We start from the raw sequence: 19,285 nt of genomic DNA, 5'->3' as shown, positions 1-19,285 counted from the left end.
TTAAGCACCTTCTTGCTTCCCACAGCTGAAGAACAATTCGCGGATGGCGAGTGCATCTTTCAAAACGATCGAGCACCTGTTCATAATGTACGGCCTTTGGCGGACTAGTTACATGACAATAACATCCCTGTAATGGAATGGCCTACACAGAGTCGTGACCTGAATCCTATAGAACTCCTTTGGGATGTTTTGGAACGCCGACTTCGTGCGAGGCCTCACCGACCGACGTAGATACCCTCTCCTCAGTGCAGCAGTCCGTGAAGAATGGGCTGCCATTCCCCAAGAAACCTTCAAGCGCCTGACGGAACGTATGCGTGCGAGAGACAAAGCTGTCATCGAGGCTAAGCGTGGGCCAACACCATATTTAATTCCAGCATTACCGATGGAGGGCGCCACGAACTTGTAAGTCATTTTCAGCCATGTGTCCGGTTACTTTTGATCACATAGTGTGTAATAGCTCGGAAAACTAGCCGATATGGCTCAGTGGAAACGCAACGTGGCAATGATTACTTCAGTTGAACATGAATCAAACACAACTGCTAAACGAGACTGGATGAGCGTTGGCATTTTAGAAAAGTGTGTTGCAGCCAAAAGGGACAATAAAATAAAGAAGTTTCACTTGTACTGTTATTATTTCAGAGGGACATGTTTCATTCTTTAGCAGAGTAACTTTAATATTTGAAAGGTAAGAGAGGCACTTATTTGTATTAGGCACATGGTGATCTTCATTTCGTGACGAAACGTGTTCCTTGCGTAAAGCTACCGTACTTGAGCCCGATGGTCCGACAGCCCCAGAATGAGTATAAAAAGACTTCAGTAACGAGAGAGGGGCTTTACAAGCGCACTGAGTCCCGCTCCTCACACTGGTTTGTAGACTGTAGATGGTTTCATAAAACATGGTCCACTGAAATGTTAATAGCTGTTTGGAATCCACTCAAGTGTGGTCGGTAAAATACTGCTAACTGACAAAGTTCGAAGTGCACCTTTTTCTTCTGACCACGCACTGTGGACAGATTGCCAGCTACCAAGTCAACAGCAACCAGGAGACATGAAGGGACGAACGCTTGGTGTAAGCACCTGATTTCCGAAATCAGCTAGTCGCTATGACCAAGGAACTGGAGCCTGGCCATAAATGGGGTGCCGGGAAGCAACCCTAGTGTGAGTTTAGCGACCAGAACACGACCCGAGTGTTTGTGAGTTGTTTTCAGGACATTAAGTTTGATACAGACAGCTCTGTCACCGGAACTGGACATCATTAGCCAGTATGGGACGTCTGCTCCACCGAACTTTCAATTCGCGAGGTGAGTAAACGTCAGTTGATGGAAATATATGATATCTTTGAGCCTAAAGAACTGAGCGATAAAGAGAAAAGAGAAGTAGGTAAACAACGACTTCGATTTAGAATAAATTTTTGTTCAATAGTTACACCTAATTTTTTTCTGATTCATCCACTACAAATAGCGTAACTACTTTACCTTAAACTGTTAGTAACACTTCTTTGCTGTTTCATGACAACATTCTCCTTGTAATAGTCTTCACTGTTTCACCTCTCTACAACAGTTCTGATAAAATATTAAAACTGACAACATCTGCCGAATAATACAGTTTTAACAAATTAACTGAAAAATACGACGTGCTATATTGGTACCAGTGGGAGAAGATGAAATTACTTTATCCAGCAATTTGTTGCCATTATAGTCTACCTTCTTCCATGATGAAAACAGCAAAAAAATTCCTGTCAAAATTACCCTGTGCTGTAATTCCAGATGTTTTATTGTCATTTATTACTGGATAGTCAATCGGTCAATGAATGGCTGACATTTGTGTCTTGAACCTGAGTGATCTTACTGACATTCTTATATAATTGAAAAACTCAGTTTATTACTTAGATCATCATAGAAAATCTAGAATGTATGCCACTTTCAGCTGCTCAGTTTTGGATTTTTGATGCACTGCTGTACAATTTAAACGCTAGGCTATTTTCAAGTACTAGTCAATGGCTGCTGGGCTGTCAAAATTCTATGAAAACAAATGGGGGATGTTGCACAATGACTTTTGGTTGGGTTGGTTGGGTTGTTTGGGGGAGGAGACCAGACAGCGAGGTCATCGGTCTCATCGGATTAGGGAAGGACGGGGAAGGAAGTCGGCCGTGTCCTTTCAAAGGAACCACCCCGGCATTTGCCTGGAGCGATTCAGGGAAATAACGGAAAACCTAAATCAGGATGGCCGGACGCAGGATTGAACCGTCCTACCGAATGCGAGTCCAGTGTGCTAGCCACTGCGCCACCTCGTTCGGTACAATGACTTTAAAATATATGAATTGTAGAGGATGTAATTCGTAACATTTTGCAATAAGGAGGGTATAGCTACAGCCGGATATGTGAAACAAATTTTCTAGAACACTATGCATTTTCTAATCGTTCGGTAAGGCTAAATGAAACATCAGAGTACTGTAATTTGGAAAACTTATTGAAAAATGGAATAGAGTTTCAAATACTCTAAAACTAGGCTGTAGCATCGCTACTTTATAATAGATGTTCAGTGTGACGACCACCATCTTTGTTGCATAATGTGCAATGACAGACCATGTTTTGTCTGATTCTCTGTAACGTTTCACACTCTCCTTTGATGGTACCAAATGATGTAAAGATGCGCTCACTAAGCTCAAGTACTGTTCCTACGGTTGTTCAGCACACAATGAACCCCAGAGGAAAAAGTCAAGTAGTGAGAGTCAGGGGAGCATGCAGACCAATGGACTGGATATCTCCCTTCAATTACTCTCTGTCTCAAAGTTGTCTGTGAGACATGCCCTGGTCCAACGATTTAATTGCGCCGGAGCAACGTCGTGCTGAAATCACAAACTAGCGCACAATTGCAAGCAAACGACCCCACAAGTTCAGGAAAGGCGTTCTCCAGAAAGTTCAAATACCATGCATCTTTCAAAATGATCTGGTAAGATGTGTGATCCAATAAGATGATCTGCAAGAATTTTACCCGAAATGTTTACTTTGAATATCACCCGGTAACTTCTTACAGAATAGTGCGTGGATTTCAACAGCCCATTAGTGACTATTGAGGGAGTTTAAAGTACCCTCCCCTGTAAAAGCTGACTCATCAGTAAACAGCACTAGGTCTGGAAAATTGGGGACAGCAGCAAGTTGACGAAGAAATGGCTCTGGGAATTGTTGTCGTGGTTCAAAATCAGGCTGACCCATAGTCTTAACTGTTGATCATGAAATGGATGTAAGCGCCCACCGCACAAAACCCGCTAGACACTCAGGTTATTTACGAGCGCTGAGTGAGCAATTGGACGCGTGCTTTTTCTTGGATTGGCAACCACATTTCCACGTCTTCTTTAAATTCAGGGGTTCATGTCCTCCTGCTTGCACCTGAAGAATGTGTATCAGCGGGCATGGTTCCACGGTCGACATTGATGAATAACTGTGTGGAATGGCTGCACTGTTTGACGCGCCATGTCACAGACTGCGCGGCCCCTCCCGCCGGAGATTCGAGTCCTCCCTCGGGCATAGGTGTGTGTGTGTTGTTCTTAGCATGTCAGTTTTGGTTAGTTTAAGCAGTGTGTAAGTCTAGGGACCGATGACGTCAGCAGTTTGATCCCTTAGGAATTCGCCCACACAAACGTTGATGAGTAATGGGACGCTCTCCGCTTCGGTGGCTCCACGGTCAGCTTGGCTGAATGCCAACCGAAGGGGCTCGGGTTCGATTGACGTCCGGGTTCGAGATTTTCTCCACTCTGAGATTGAGTACAGTGTTTTCCTCATCATCATTTCATGATCAACGATGAGCAAGTCACCTAAATGCCGTCACGTGAAAAGACTTGCATCCGGCGGCGAGCCACCACACGACTAAGAGAGCATGGAATACTAGAAAGTCGTCTGGTCGGGTACCTTCCTGTGTACGACCAACGAGTTCCATTGGCATTCCCGCGAGCTACGTCACAATACAGATGAATATCAGCAAGATTTCTATGTCGTCATAACTTAACAACATTATGTAATGCACAATAGGGAGACAACTGTACACTGGCTGACATTGGCTAACTGTGAGTTCACTGCATAGCGCCAGTGGTTGGAGGGTGGGAACTGAAGGAGACAAGCACTGCGTAAACAACTTCCTATACACGGGCTCACGTATTGCACCCTTGTCAGGCTTCCAGCGGTGTCAAGTGGTTAAAATGCCGTGGTAGAGCACTTGCCCTCGAAATACAAGCGTCCCGAGTTCGAGTCTCGGTCGCCACACAGTTTTAATCTGCGTCAGGAACGCTCCGATCTGAAGGCAGCGGCGTCCGTAGACAGGTTGGATAGCCACCGGGTCTCGACGCCGGTCCCCCACTACCGACGCGGTAGCCCCTTCCGGAGAAACGTGACTGGCCGGCCTACAGTAGCGGATGACGGCCAAGTAGCAGAACACAGCATCCCGACATTTCGCCAGAAGATGATGGATACGAAACTCATTGAAACGTTGCGACAAGACGACGCCACCACTCGGCTGATAACCCGAGAAGAATTCATAAGTCTGCCTGATTGTTTCATATTAGCACAAACTCGGCTACAGAGTGAAAATTTCATTCCGTCATATGTATAATTAAAAAGGTCCAATTAGAAATAATGATAGGGTGTCGCGTTAGCGCTTCTTCTCTCATAGTTCTCGACTACAGAACCTACGCAGATTTTAACTGTGTTTTCAGCTTACTCCAAAATAACGAGTTCGTTGTAGAGTGTTTATAGTTACACAAGAGCTGGAAGTGAAACCCATCTTTTACTTATCTTTTTGGATCGATGCTCTGTACGATTTTTGATCCGATATATACCTTGATTCTTTGGATTTTGTATATAAATTGTGGCACCAGTGATTTATAATAGTACTTCCATTTATTCTGAATTTTTTTGGCAAATAACACCAGAAATTGTATAACTTAATTGTAGCACATCCTTGCACTCTGCTTGCTCAGTCACAACTTTACGTTATCACTTTCCCTTGTACAACTGTAATACAACCTCTCCCTCCAAAACTATCGGTACACAGTAAATAAAATATATAATTTATGTACAAATATAATTCAGTCCCATTTCCGTGAGTCGGTAAGTAAAATAATGTTCGTTTCAAGTCTTCTTTTTTATATAATTATTACAATAATTTGGATTTATCGAAACTAATTTTATAAAATTAGTAATATAAAAAAGTAATTAAAAATCAGCAATTACTGGCCTTTGGATGCTACGAGATGCTACACGTATAATAGCTGTCTATACAAATTTTACTTCAAAAATAAATCTGTAGTTATTTGACTGAACTTATCGATGAACTGCCTCCACATAAAATGAAGAGACCGCCACACTTTGAAAGGAACTCTATCAGCGTAACTGTGTTAAGCGTGTCGTTAAGATAAAGCCACAAACAATGGCAAATGCATAGCCACATTCGAGGTACAGTCAAAATCATTACACTCTGAACATATCCTTACTGCTTCGTTCTTACTGTACAGGGTGCACCATATACTTTGAATAAAAAGGTCTCAGGCTTCCAGTGGTGTCAAGTGCTTAAAATGTCACGAAATTTAGACCACGTCCTCACTAGCCATTGTCAACTGAGTTGGTTGCTGGTGGGCTGCTGGTACGGCCTTATACACTAGATGCCGGTTGTGACGTCACTGGCGCCAGCAGTGTTATCATATATAGCCATACATTGACCCCGTGTTCAATGTGCCTGTTTCAATTTCGCAACCTCTGGATCCCCACATCACACTGAGCTGGAGGCCTCTGCCTATGCTGAGAGTGTTAACAGTAATCTTTATTTCAATAACTTCTTAAATTACATTATCCCATAAGCCGTTAATACGAGCTACACAGAAGGGTCGTTAAACTTAATGTTATGATCGTTTCCTAGAGTGTGTTCAGCTCGTGTTTCTCGCCTTTTTGTTATTAGCTGTACAAGAAATGCGTGCTCTGCTGAGAGTGGAGTACTGCTCACTGGAAGTTCCACTGGTCTCCTACAACCGTTTGCTCCAACTTTTGGTTACTGACAACACGGGCTGCCAAGTTTTGATCGACAGTATGTAAGAGGCCCGGATGTGGAGGCATCTAACAGGCGTCCTCTTTCTGCCGTGGTGATGATGGTTCTAAAGTTGGCAGTCGATAGCCGGTCGGATTGGCCGAGCGGTTCTAGGCGCTTCAGTCTGGAACCGCGCGACCGCTACGGTCGCAGGTTCGAATCCTGCCTCGGGCATCGATGTGTGTGATGTCCTTAGGTTAGTTAGGTTTAAGTAGTTCTAAGTTCTAGGGGACTGATGACCATAGATGTTAAGTCCCATAGTGTTCAGAGCCATTTGAACCATTTTTTTTGATAATTTAATCATACAATGTAGGCTTTCACGGCCGGTATTATCTTCACTTACAGCTTTTGGGCTGATAGGTCGTAGTCGATGTATAAAACTCTCCCCTGACGTTTCGTCTCCGACTGCGGGAGACATACTCCGAGGTAAAGCGCTTTACCTCGAAGGATGCCTCCCGAAACGTCGGGGGAGAGTTTCATACATCGACCACGACCTATCAGCCCAAAAGTTATGAGTGAAGAATCGATAATTTAGTTTTGCACATTGATGTGATGAAAGATCTTGATTGGGGTGAGGATAAGTGTAGTGTAGCGTTTGGACGCATCAAGCAGACGTGGGTTGCCGCTGTTGCAGGCGCCTCAGCCACCATCCAACTGGAGCGGCGTGCGCGACGCGCTGTCGGAGCCACTGCAGTGCCCACAGATGTGGCCAGGGGAGAGCTCGGAGGACTGCCTGTACCTCAACGTGTATGCGCCCGCCGGCGGTGTCGATCTGCCCATCATGCTCATGATTTACGGTGGCGCCTTCCAGGGCGGCTCCAGTTCCACCAATCTGTATGGTCCAGATTTCATCGTCGACCACGGGGTTATACTCGTCACCTTTAACTACCGCAGCGGCGTCCTGGGTATGTGATACACAATGCAAGCGAGTTCACACTCAGCTTCTCTTTTGAATCTGCTCTCAACTGAACTAGTCCTGGTGTTGATATAGATTCTATCCTTACACTTACTCTCCGTTTTTAATTATATCTTTTCTTTTTTGGTCCCTTGATCATCTGCCGGTATAAACTGTAGAGATTGTAGTGGACCCAGTGCAGGGAGGGGCGACTATGAGTCAGGACGGTGCGAGAGGACGTGGGAAACGAGGTGGGAATCTAGAAGGCTCCAGAGGAAGGCTCCTGTAAAGGTAACAGGTTCATTATTGAAACATCTGCGTCTTGTAGTACACCGAGTCAGTAGACAACTGGCCACTGGATTCGGCTGGGATGGCACCATGCACAACGTATGATGCTGACGCGGTGTGTCTATGGTGCGGCAGCATCAGATTATGTAAGCCAGCCATGTGACTCCCTTTCCAATGGCGTAAATCCTCAATGATGCCATATATACTACAACTCAGCTGCGTCACGGCGGGGGGTGCCCACAGGGATGAGGCACCCTCGTTCGATGACGGTAGACGGCTATTGTACACGATGAGTAATCCACTGCCCACTGGGCACAAGTTCGTCATGCTGCTGAAGCAGATCTGAGATGGCTGTGGCACTAATTCTGGGAGAGGCTTAGAGCATAGAGCTGTTGCCCTACCATGACCCTGAGCCGATGTCTTCTGCTGGAAGATGGATGTGACGACCTCACCTGGCACAGCCCTATCGTCTTGAGAATAGTTTCGTTACAAAATTCCAGAGGTTTTAGTCGGCCGCAGCACACTAATTGAGCATGGGCGCCATTACCAGTCACGTATCCTAACAGACCACTGCCGCTGTTCGTGCGCAAATGTGCCTTGCCCCTTGGTGAATGAGTCTGTGTAGTACCGCTGAGTTTGCTGTTTCAGCACTGCCTCGCAACATTGCGTCAGCCTTGTTGAATTATTACAGTGGCAACATCCTGCGCTTGCCTGCTGCCAGTTCTGCTACAATACACTGTTCTGGCGCACACCACATTACCCGCTCTATGAAAAAGGCCCAGTCCCCCAGATCTACATTGAAACCAGTTTCATCTTATACTACAAGTTCGTGCAAAATACAGGGAAAAATTATGGTTAAAACAACTAGCGGCTTGCCCACATGATTAGGTACCGAGTCCAGGCTTCCAACTATAATGCTTATTGCCACAGTAAGGTGGCTATGATTTCGCACCTTACAAGAACTCATCCACATACTTTGCCGTGAACTACAACCACAATCAGGTGTCATTTGATAGGTTGTACATCTCATATATGAATATATAGAGGAGACTGACATTGTCACATTCGCCTTGTAAATAATTGTTAACGCTTATTGTATTAAAGGTGACGGAGTGTCTGTGCTAACAGAATTTGCGTAATGAATGATTGCCTATACTGGTAGAGGTTGCAACGCCAGTGGAGATGAAACGGCAGGCAGAACTCAAGCTCTGGGTGGAAGGCCCGCACAGGTGTTGGTCCTGCTTAAAAACAAGAAGTAGCTAGATTGATGTCATGGCACCTGAGCCCTCGAGCACAATAGGGTGATGGCCGGCCGCTACTGTAGCAGGACCGGAAGGATAACCGGGAACTCTGCAAATCTTGGACGCAGGTGAGAGGAACGAAGAAGTGGCACCTCGGAAACCACGCAGGCTGGGTTATTTCCAAGGATTTTTACTCAGAAGTGTACCATTGTACAAGTATAGGTTTTTCCTCGCAAACTTTCTGCGCTGGACGACAAAAGACTAAAATATGGTTGGCCGGCGTTCGGAAGAATCCGTAGAGAGGGAGAATTTTCCGTGGTTTCGGGAATATGATTCGTTTTCGAAATTACAAGGGCGTGGAGCCGTGCCTTGCTGGGAAGCCAGTGGTGGAGATACGAAGTCTTCCATTGTGAGCGCCCGTGTGTGACAGTCGCTCGGTATCAACTTTGTTGGTACAGACGGACTTGCTCTCTTTGCTCTCAGGAGAGTTTATAGTTAGAACAGTTAGGAACTGTACTGTTGCGAACAAATACGATTCTAGACTTCACCTCCGGGTTGGAAGTCGTCGTTGAGTACGCAGTGTTCAGTAACTGAGAGCACTTCCTCTGCCTATACTTACGAGTACATTGAGACGTTATCTGAGCTCCATCGTTGTGGCTAGGAGTTCGCGTTTCTCGTCTGTAGAACACAGAGAGGGGAAGACAGTATTAGAGTATATTAGTCAGAGGACCGCCTTCTGCCGTCCTACTGTTTGAAAGATTTTATTTTTGGCTGGAGCTCTTCCATCGTCGCAGACGAGTACGAGAACCATCACTTCGACTCAGTGGACGCAGTGCATACAGTGATATCGCCAACTGCTTCGGCTTATTAGGGCTATAAAAGCTAAACAGCTGTGATCACGCTAGTTCATTTCCACGGAGGTTCCACACCACCGTAGATCATCTTTGAAAGTAGTGTCTTCTAGTGTTTAGTACGTAGATGATGTCAGTCATTTCGCGTTATTGTTATTAGGGGCAGAGTTGGGCAATTGATTAATAATTTTATTTAGGAAATATAGACAATTGTACTTAAAGGGTTTATTTTAATCTATAATAAATATATATTGAACAACAACGTTTATCATTTAGTAGTATTAGGTGCCTTCATCATACATTTATGTTTAGATTGTAATTTATATATAAAAAGAGAATGAAGAGATCCTAAGATCTGCTTCAGGGGGTCGTCAGACAGGTCCAAATCATCATTTTAGTGTTTATTATTTTCCATTGCGCACAGTCATTTTACACCCGCCTGGAGTAGCATCTTGGACCACCTTACTTATGAGTCTATTCATCATACTTGCGCATCTGGCAGTTGTAACCTTCATGGCTTGTCCCACTGCATCCTTTTCTCTTAACCTTAAATTTACGTCTATTCCGCACCACAACGTTACACTCTGTATCTTATGCTCTAGGGATCTGGTCTAATGGAATCTGGACTATCGGTGGTTTGTGCTGATGTTCAGGCCTCCACATCAAAGCCACGCACAGCAGAATGAGAGGCACTGTGGCATATGATATTACGACACTCAAAGTCACCATCATGGATCGTCGTTCTAATCTGAACTGCTCTAAAAGCTGCATTAACTGCTCGGCTTAAATGCATCCATCATACGTGGTAATGAATCGATCCAGGAAATGAATTAGACCGGTTTCTAAACTTTTGTTTAGAAATGTTATATTCGGCTCTTTCAATGATTTAAAAGGTACATTATGGCCAATATAACTGCAGTTGTGAGATGTTCAGTTGCGTGACTCCAGTAATCGTGGCTGGTAGATGGAAGGTTGGTCCTGTTGTGTTGCATGCGGTCCTGCTGATTAATAACCCACTTTCATTCAGTTCAATCAGTCTGGCCTCCATGAACTTCCCCTGGTTGCAACAACTCACCAGTACTACCATACCATTATAAGTGGAGTAAATTCAATGAAACCATGCTTGCTAGAAATTCAACGATGTCTCTCGAACAAACTAGTCCCTTCTGTGTGGGTACGAACAACTGTACCGCACATGTCTTCTGGCTGGTTGGTATAAACCTGATTGGACACACTGCGACATTCCCCCTTTGACATTAACTCCTTCTCCGTCATTGTTGCATGCCTGCTACCATCCTCCGAATGTAATATCCCACGGATCCCCATTTCACTGGGTATATGTGAATGGCGTTACACTCTAACTGTGCATGTCTTCCTGTTACTTGGAATCAAATTAGAATATCCAATGGTGTTCAGTCAGTTTTTACTTCCACTGGTACTGTATTCTCGTAGAAGGGCAGGTTTTGTCATGCTGGGTTCCACAATCAGGCTTAAATCAGGTGGTAACTCTCTCTATGCTTCCTGTAACTCCAACCAGTACTGTTCAGGTGGCAAAAGTAATACTAAATAAAAGAAAAGATATCCACACTAATGTAACTTATTCACTACAATTCTGTACAAACGCGAATATATACAGAAAATCCTTGACAGACACTCCTCATCTTCTTGATCTTCCCGTTTTCTTCTTCCTGTTTTCTTCTCTGGCTCCACGTTTCAAACTCCTGGAATCGACTCCAGACTGCCTCGAAAAGTCTTAGATGCCCAACGTGTACTGTCGTCGTTCTTGTTGGCAACTGAAGCTTCATGTTGACTGGGAAAGTAATCTCCACTACCTGATAGGGTCCCTGATCCCTTGCGATGAACTTCCCTTTTGATGTGTAAGGACTCGATAACATTATACATTGCGGTAATGTATACTGTGGTAAACTTGCGTATGGTGCACTCTGATTCCTCCTGCGTCTCTAAATCCTTAATGTTCACCTTCTGTACTCGTTTCCATACTTCACCTTTCTTTGCCTGTATCATATCGAATGGTTATGGCATTTTCCGACCATACACCACCTCATAACCCAGCATTCGTGAGTACTCTTGAATTACACACTGACATAACAAACATTAGATATGAGTCATAGTGACTGTGACGTGCATTCACATCATAACTTAACATTTTCCCAATTCTTCTATGTACGCGTTCCGTTTTGCCACTGGCCTGTGGATGAAGAAGATTAGTTCTTAGATGTGTCACTTGCAACATCTGACACAGTTCCTTCAAAATGTCCAACATAAGTTCGTATGCTGCTCCGTAATTATCGTATCTAACAGCTGCTAACCATAGCCTGTGCGACTGTCGCTGCCTCTTGGTTCGACATAGCAACCATCTCCATGTACGGCGAAAAGTTATCAAATAATAATGGTTCATATGGCTCTAAGCACTATGGCAATTAACATCTGTGGTCATCAGTCCCTAGAACTTAGAACTACTTAAACCTTACTAACCTAAGGACATCACACACATCCATGCCCGAGGCAGGATTCGAACCTGTGACCGTAGCAGTAGCGCGGTGCCGGACTGAAGCGTCTTGAACAGCTCGGTCACAGCGGTCGGCGAAAAGCTATCTATTATTTTTAATATGAATCCGTTTCCCACAAGCGTACGAGCGAACGGTCCTAATACGTCAATTACACGCATTTCAAATGGTTTTGATGCTTCCAGTAGCCTCTACAATGGCACTCGCTTACGATTCAGATCAGCTCACAGGGCACTCCGTACGCAGTTCCTCACATATTGATCCACAGCCGCTTGCCTTCCTCTCCACCCATATCTGTCAGCCACTGTACAGTTTGTTGCTCCGCACCCCTCATGATTAGATACTCTGACCATGTGCTTCATTTAGAATATCCTCCTTAAACTTCACTGGTACTGCTACCTGTGGCCCTAACCTCATTTTCTTGCACAACACCCTGTCACATGTACCATACCATGACTGCATCTTATACTGTTTACAGTCACTGTTAGCGCACTGTGCTGTCTGCCATTCCACAAGACCATGATCAAGAATTTTCAGCACTGCTATTGTTCCTGCTTAGAAGTATTGTTAAGACATCAGGGAATGATGATTAAAAAAAAAAAAAAAAAGAAAAAGAAGAGAGAGAAGAGAGAAGGGAAAAACCATTCCTGCTTAATACATCTGTATCCCCATGATGCCCTACTGGACGTCCCTGGTGGCGGTGCTGACACGCTCGTCCACCAGTTGGTGGTGTACTCAAAAAGGAGGTGAGTGCTTTCTGGGTTCTTTGCTGCCTAACGAAAGACCATAAAGAGCAACGAAGCACCATCTGTTCGAAATTGCTTGCGCAATACGAGGCTGATCGTGACAGTTTTTTGTCGAACATCGTCTCTGGCGATGAACTACAGGTTCATCACTACTAGCCGGAAACAAAACGGCATTGCCACGGATTGGCGCCACACCACCTCTCCTCCGAAGAAGACGTTCAGAGACGCACTCTCAGCCAGTAAAGTCATGGCGACGAACTTCTGAGAGTCTGAAGGGGTTATTCTGTTTGATGTCCTCCCCCATGGTGCAACGATCATCTCTGAAGCGTATTGCGTTACCCTCAGGAAACGAAAGAAACGAGTTCAGAGTGTTCGTCGCCACAAAAACTTGAACGAACTCCTTAAGAAGTTTGTTTGTACGGCCGTCATCCACAAGCAGCACAGAAATATTTGTTTTGTACGTACAAAGTCCCCCCATGAACCATGGACCTTGCCGTTGGTGGGGAGGCTTGCGTGCCTCAGCGATACAGATAGCCGTACCGTAGGTACAACCACAACGGAGGGGTATCTGTTGAGAGGCCAGACAAACGTGTGGTTCCTGAAGAGGGGCAGCAGCCTTTTCAGTAGTTGCAGGGGCAACAGTCTGGATGATTGACTGATCTGGCCTTGTAACAATAACCAAACCGGCCTTGCTGTGCTGGTGCTGCGAACAGCTGAAAGTAAGGGGAAACTACGGCCGTAATTTTTCCCGAGGGCATGCATTCTGCATCCAACCAGTCTCAGGAGTGAAGACCACAAGTGCCATTTTCTTGCTGCACTATATTCTATTTGTTCCAGACTCGTTTTGGCTTTTACTTTAAGGCATATACAGTGCAATCTACAATCATACAGTTTTGTTTTGATATCGATTTTGCAGATAATGAAATAGTTAACGTCCTGTTTAAAACTTCTCCTTCTCCATGGCACTTCCAGTAAGGTGGCGAAAGGCCGCCGCATTGAACCAAGATTGTGTGTAAAAATACGGTTTTATAAACAAAAGAGTGGGAATAATGTGGTGTATTGGAATCTTGAATAAAACCAATCTGCTTTCAGAAAAAAAATGTGCTGCATTACTAAACGCCCTTCACAAAATTCGTTCGAAATTTCTAATGTAATTGGGAAAAGTGGCAAACAAACGATTATTGAACTTGGTACGTAGAATCTACGTATCTGGAGATACTACCAGACTTCTGGAGAAGCACCAACCACATATCCCGAACATAACAAAGGCAAATAAGTGCGAGAACTTTCGCACAATCATCTTAACGGCTCATGACAAGATCAATACACAGAAGAAACGGAAAGAAAATTGAGAATCTCTTAAATGACGATCTTTTAGGCTTTCGGGAAGGCAAAGGCACCAGAGGAGACAGTTTTGACGTCGCGCTTGGTAATAAAATCCAGAGTTAAGAACAATCAAGACACGTCTATAGGATTTATGGAGCAGAAAAAGTTTTGGACAATGTATGATGGTGTAAGTCAAAATTCTGAGGAGAAAACAGTAGGATGTTGTGAAAGACTGCTAATATGCAGGGTAAACAAAAACAAAAAAAAGACAAAAAGGACTAAGAACGAAGTGCGCGAATCAGAAAGGGAAGTAGCTTTCCCCACTACATATCGGTTTATACAGTGAAGAAGCAGTCACGGAAGTAAAAGAAAGTTTCTGGAGTGGAAAGGATAAGTTTCGGTGATGGAATTGCTGTTTTCTGTTAAAATCACGAAGAATTGCAGGACCTGCTGAATGGAATGAACAGACCAATAAGTATAGAATATGGATTGGGGGGAAACCGAAGAAAGCGAAAGTAATGAGGAGCAGCAGAAATGAGATTAGTGACAACATAAAACTAGATGACCACAAAGAAGACAAGTTAAGGAATTCTACTACCTTGGAAAGAAAATAACGCGTGATAGACGAAGTAAGGACATGAATAGCAGAACAGCACAAATGAAGAGAGCACTAGCCGAGAAAAACCTATTACAGAAGGAAAGGAAAATATGGGCAAGAAGAAGGGACGGGATGACAGGACATGTGTTTAGACATCGGGGAACAACTTCGACGGTACTATAAGATGCTGTAGAGGATAAAAAGTTTGGGTGGAATAGAGAATGGAACACACTCAGCAAATAATTGAGGACGAATGTTGTAAGTACTACTCTGAGATGGAAAGGTTGGCACAAGAGAGAAGTTCGTGCCGTGTCGCGTCAAACCAGTCTGAAGACTGATAGAAAAAAACAAAAACAAAAACAAAAACAAAAAAAAAAAAAAACCAAGGCTGCAACTCTGCTTCCAGCACTGGCTTATCACTTTGGGACCTTGACAATGTTTAACCAGAACTGAGAAAGGAAAATTAGTGTGTGTCAATTGTGTCAATATTGTTTTCTCTTGATCAGTTCGAGGTTCCATAGACCCTATGTTTAAAATTATCTTAGATAACATTATTGGGATTTAACAGCGGTCTATCAGTCACGTAAAATCAGTAAAAAATAGTCTGGATTGCACAGTCTTTTATTAAAAATATGACCGGTTTGGACCTCTAGAAGTTGACCACCTTCAGATAAAGCACCATCCGACTGACGATGACACTTGGAACAGCTGTTCTGACCCCAGTCGCAAGAGTTTCGCCACTGGGGTCAGCACAACTGTTCCAAGCGACATCATCGTCTGTCGGATGGTGCGTTATCTGAAGATGGCCTACTAGAGGTCGAAACCTATTATATTTGTAATAAATGACTATGAAATCGAGACTGTTTTTTACTAACTTTAAAATTGTTTTGAAAAATATGTGACACAAAGATGTACTGTATTCATTTATTATTACTACTGGTTTCGTTTACAAACCATCATCTTGGTGTGAAACAATGACCAATACTACTTACAGAATTCGAGACATGGAGACACATTAACTAGTATAGCGATTACATTTGTGTACAATTAGCAAAGCGAAAATTCATAAACACAGCGAATAAGAGAATTAAAGAATCACTTCTGCGAAACCCCGTAGGTTTTCCCTATTGCGACGCAGAAGTTTGAAATTTGGCTAAAACTTCCTCTGTAATGGTGCAAAAGCATGGTGCCCTGCAACGCCCATCTGCGCGGTCGGCGACGTTTCAAACTGCAAGGTGTCAACGCATGCGAAAGAAAGGCCACAGCTTAACAGTTCATGTGAACCACATTGCCACCAAATTCCACCACAGTTCTGCCCACCGCCATCGCAGACCATGGCACACTATGAGATGGTTGTCACACCTCCTCTTACCCACATTTCGCCCCTTCTTTGGACGTCTCTGCGATGGAGGTCAGAACCGCGACACGCAGCGCTGAAATCACGCGGTTTTCTTGTGGTTGATCGAAAAAGCACTGCACACTCGCTGCCGCTGAGAATCGCCACGTAAAGGCCTCAGAGGGTGGTATAAAGGGTGTCAATGAAACCGCCCCTTCTCATGAGGCGTTGATTCCCACAAATTTCACGATCGAAAAGGACGCTTGGCATTGCGGTGAGCAACAGGAAGATGTTCCGGGCAATCTTTGATCAGAGACGCTTCAAGGACTTTGTGGGGATGCATTCTCATTGGACGCGACAGAATCCCTTTGAAGTGCAGCGTCACCTCAATTTTTGCTCTCGTGTGCACGCTGAAACCACTAAGGACCGTTCAAAACCATCTAACGAAATCTGAACGTGATCCGAAGCATCAAAGGGTACTTACCCTTTTCCAATCCTGCTGTTTTGCGCCCTCCTGTGTCGTGATCACGTTGGAGTGCACCATTAACACGTGCGTGAATAAAATGGCGAAGAGCACCCATTTCGGTGCCCCCCACGCAACTTTGTTGAGCACGTTACAGATGTACCTGTCACAAAATTCGGCACCATCATCCCAGCCCTGCTCTAGCGCCTGAAGTTGGATATCGAAGAGGTTCCCTAATCTCAAAGAGTTGAGAAATAATCAATTAATGAGAAATCTAAGTAGTAAAAAGAATCTGGTTGCTTTGGTTGGTTGATTTGGGAGAAGGGTCCAAACAGCTAGGTCATCGGTCCCATAGGGATGGGGATGGATGAGGAAGGAAGTCGGCCGTGCCCTTTCAAAGGCACCATCCCAGAATTTGCCTGAAGCGATTTAGGGAAATCACGGAAATCTTAAATCAAGATGGCCGGACGGGGTTTGAATAGTCGTCCGTCCTCCAGAATGCGAGTCCAGTGTGCTAACCACTGAGCCACGTCGCTCATTAAAAAAAAGAATAAATAAATAAATCTGGGATAAGTGTACTTTACATTTATGTGACAGATCCTGTGTAGGAAATCAGTCCTCGGATGGAGCCAATAAAATTGTGCTGTCGCAACTTTCAGTTCGTCTAGTAACCTAGTTACTGTACACGCTATAAACTGTGTTTACCTGTAGATACTACGAAATGATCAGAATGATGTGTATCCGTAAGGAACAGTTTCCCTTGCCGGCTCTAGACTTCGGGAGCTGCTTGCTGGTGGTTGCAGGGTACCTGAGCCTGCAGACGGAGGAGATCCCCGGCAACGCGGGCCTCAAGGACGCGGTGGCCGCCCTGCGCTGGGTGCAGCGCAACGGCGCGGCCTTCGGGGGCGACGCGCGCCGCGTCACGCTGTTCGGCGCCAGCTCCGGCGGCTGCTCCGTGTCCCACCTGCTGCTGTCGCCGGCCACGCCAGGTAGGCTGCGGGCCACGCCCCTCTCTGCTAATCCCGCGCACCTTCCACAGACAGCGGCGTAAATCACTCGGCGCGTGTCATCGCGCCAGATTAGCACTCTCTTGTTTGCCCGGGGCCACGGCAGCAGCGCGATTATCCGTATTTTGTGCGATAACATCGATTAAGAACAGAGGCTTTTGTAGCAGTAGTTTATGTGTGTTTATCAAAAATACGTAATACTCTTGAAACATTGACAACCCGAATCTCGCAATCGTCATCAAAAAGAAATGTCAAGGAAGCAAGAGTATTATACAGGGTGAAAAGTATTAAAACCGACAAACTCTGGGAGGTTGTAGGGGACATCTAAACAAATATTTTCCCCTAATGTCATTTTTTCCTATGAGGATTATTTAAAACGGTGGAGGCCGTATTACGCTCTTCATTTGTTAGAGGCCGTATTACGATCTTCAGTTGTTGGCTGTCCACCAGTGTAGTAGCGCATTGTCTCTGTTTACTAATGGAGCGATACGTCTGGAGTGAGTACACTGATATGGTTGGTGTGTACTACGTAGCGCACCACAACGGACGTGCTGCACAGCAGGTTTATCAACAACAATATCCTAATCGCCGTATCCAGCATCATACGACCTTTGCTGCTGTGTACCAAAGTCTACGTGAGACCGGGTCATTTAGCAGATTACCTGGACAGGGACGCCGTCGCACGGTAAGAACGCTGCAATTTGAGGAAGCTGTCTTGCAGCATGTGGAGCGGGAGCCTTCAGTCCGCACTCGTGGAATTGCACGTAACATGGGGACGAATCAGACGAATGCAAGAACAGTCCTTCGAGAGCAATTGTCACGTCCATTTCACTTACAGCGTGCCTACAACCTGGAACCAGATTGAACCCAGAGCACAGTTTCCGCAGTGGTACCTACGACAGTGTGAAATCCATCCTACATTTCCATCCTCTGTGTTTTTTACCGATGAAGCAATGTTCGGGCGTGATGGAGTCTTCAACATGCACAATTCGCCTGTTTGGAGTGAAGATAACCCACATTCTACAGTTGCTAGCGCTCATCCAGTGCGTTTCTTCGTTAATGTGTGGGTCGGTGCTGTTGGGGACTGTTTAATTGGGCCGTATCTGCTACCTAGGCCATATAATGGCAGGAACTATTACAATTTTCTCGCCAGAGCATTGCCAGAATTGCTGGAAGACGTCCCGCTCCCTACAAGACAACGCATGTGGTTTCAACATGACGGGGCGCCGGCACATTTCAGTCGCCGTGTGCGTCGATTCCTGGACCGACGGTTCCCAAAAACGTGGATTGGCAGAGGTGGTCCTGTTCCATGGCCTGCTCGATCCCAAGATATGTCCCCTCTGGACTTTTTTGTGTGGGGAGAGATGCGCAACCTTGTTTACGCAACTCTTGTTGCATCAGGAGAGGATCTGGTTGCCCGGATAGTAGCAGCAGCAGGAACAATTCAGGATATTCCTGGGGTTTTTGCCCGTGTCAGACAGAACATGATCCGACAGTGTAACCTTTGTTTCCGTGTCAATGGAGGCACTTTTGAAAATCTATTGTAATTGAAAGTGGGCTGTGTTAATGTGTTGTCTCTTGGTCATAAAATATGGAAAAGTGTTTGTTGGTTTAGTTAATTTCCCGCCAGAGAAATCTTCCTCTACCGGTTTAAATACTCCTCATAGGAAAAAATGACATTAGGGGAAAATATTTGTTTTGATGTCCCCTACAACCTCCCAGAGTTAGTCGGTTTAAATACTTTTCACCCTGTATACCCTTACCGGCAGAAAAAAAAAACCACCACAAAGGAACTATCCAAATGGGACGGAAATCAGTAGATCAGTGATGTACATCATGTACAGACAGACAAACGATTACAGTTTCAGAAAAATTGCGTGATTCATTCAAGAGAAAGAGCTTTACAAATTGAGGAAGCCAATAATGCGTTGATT

The 19,285-nt window shown here is 44.9% G+C and overlaps 1 protein-coding gene across 1 annotated transcript in view; it reads left to right on the top strand.

Annotated features, from left to right (window-relative positions):
- The window catches only part of LOC126235321 (esterase B1-like), a 107,182-nt gene that overhangs the window by 35,493 nt on the left and 52,404 nt on the right, over positions 1 to 19,285 (top strand). Inside the window, exons 3-4 of the mRNA XM_049944047.1 lie at positions 6,707 to 6,977; positions 17,148 to 17,333. Of these exons, the coding sequence (XP_049800004.1) occupies positions 6,707 to 6,977; positions 17,148 to 17,333 (457 nt within the window). The remainder of the gene's footprint in view (positions 1 to 6,706; positions 6,978 to 17,147; positions 17,334 to 19,285) is intronic.

This window comes from Schistocerca nitens, chromosome 1, assembly GCF_023898315.1.
Source record: "Schistocerca nitens isolate TAMUIC-IGC-003100 chromosome 1, iqSchNite1.1, whole genome shotgun sequence".
Taxonomy (NCBI): Eukaryota; Metazoa; Arthropoda; class Insecta; order Orthoptera; family Acrididae; genus Schistocerca; species Schistocerca nitens.
Note: the sequence above shows the minus strand (reverse complement) of the source record. Positions and strands in the feature narration are given on the sequence as shown.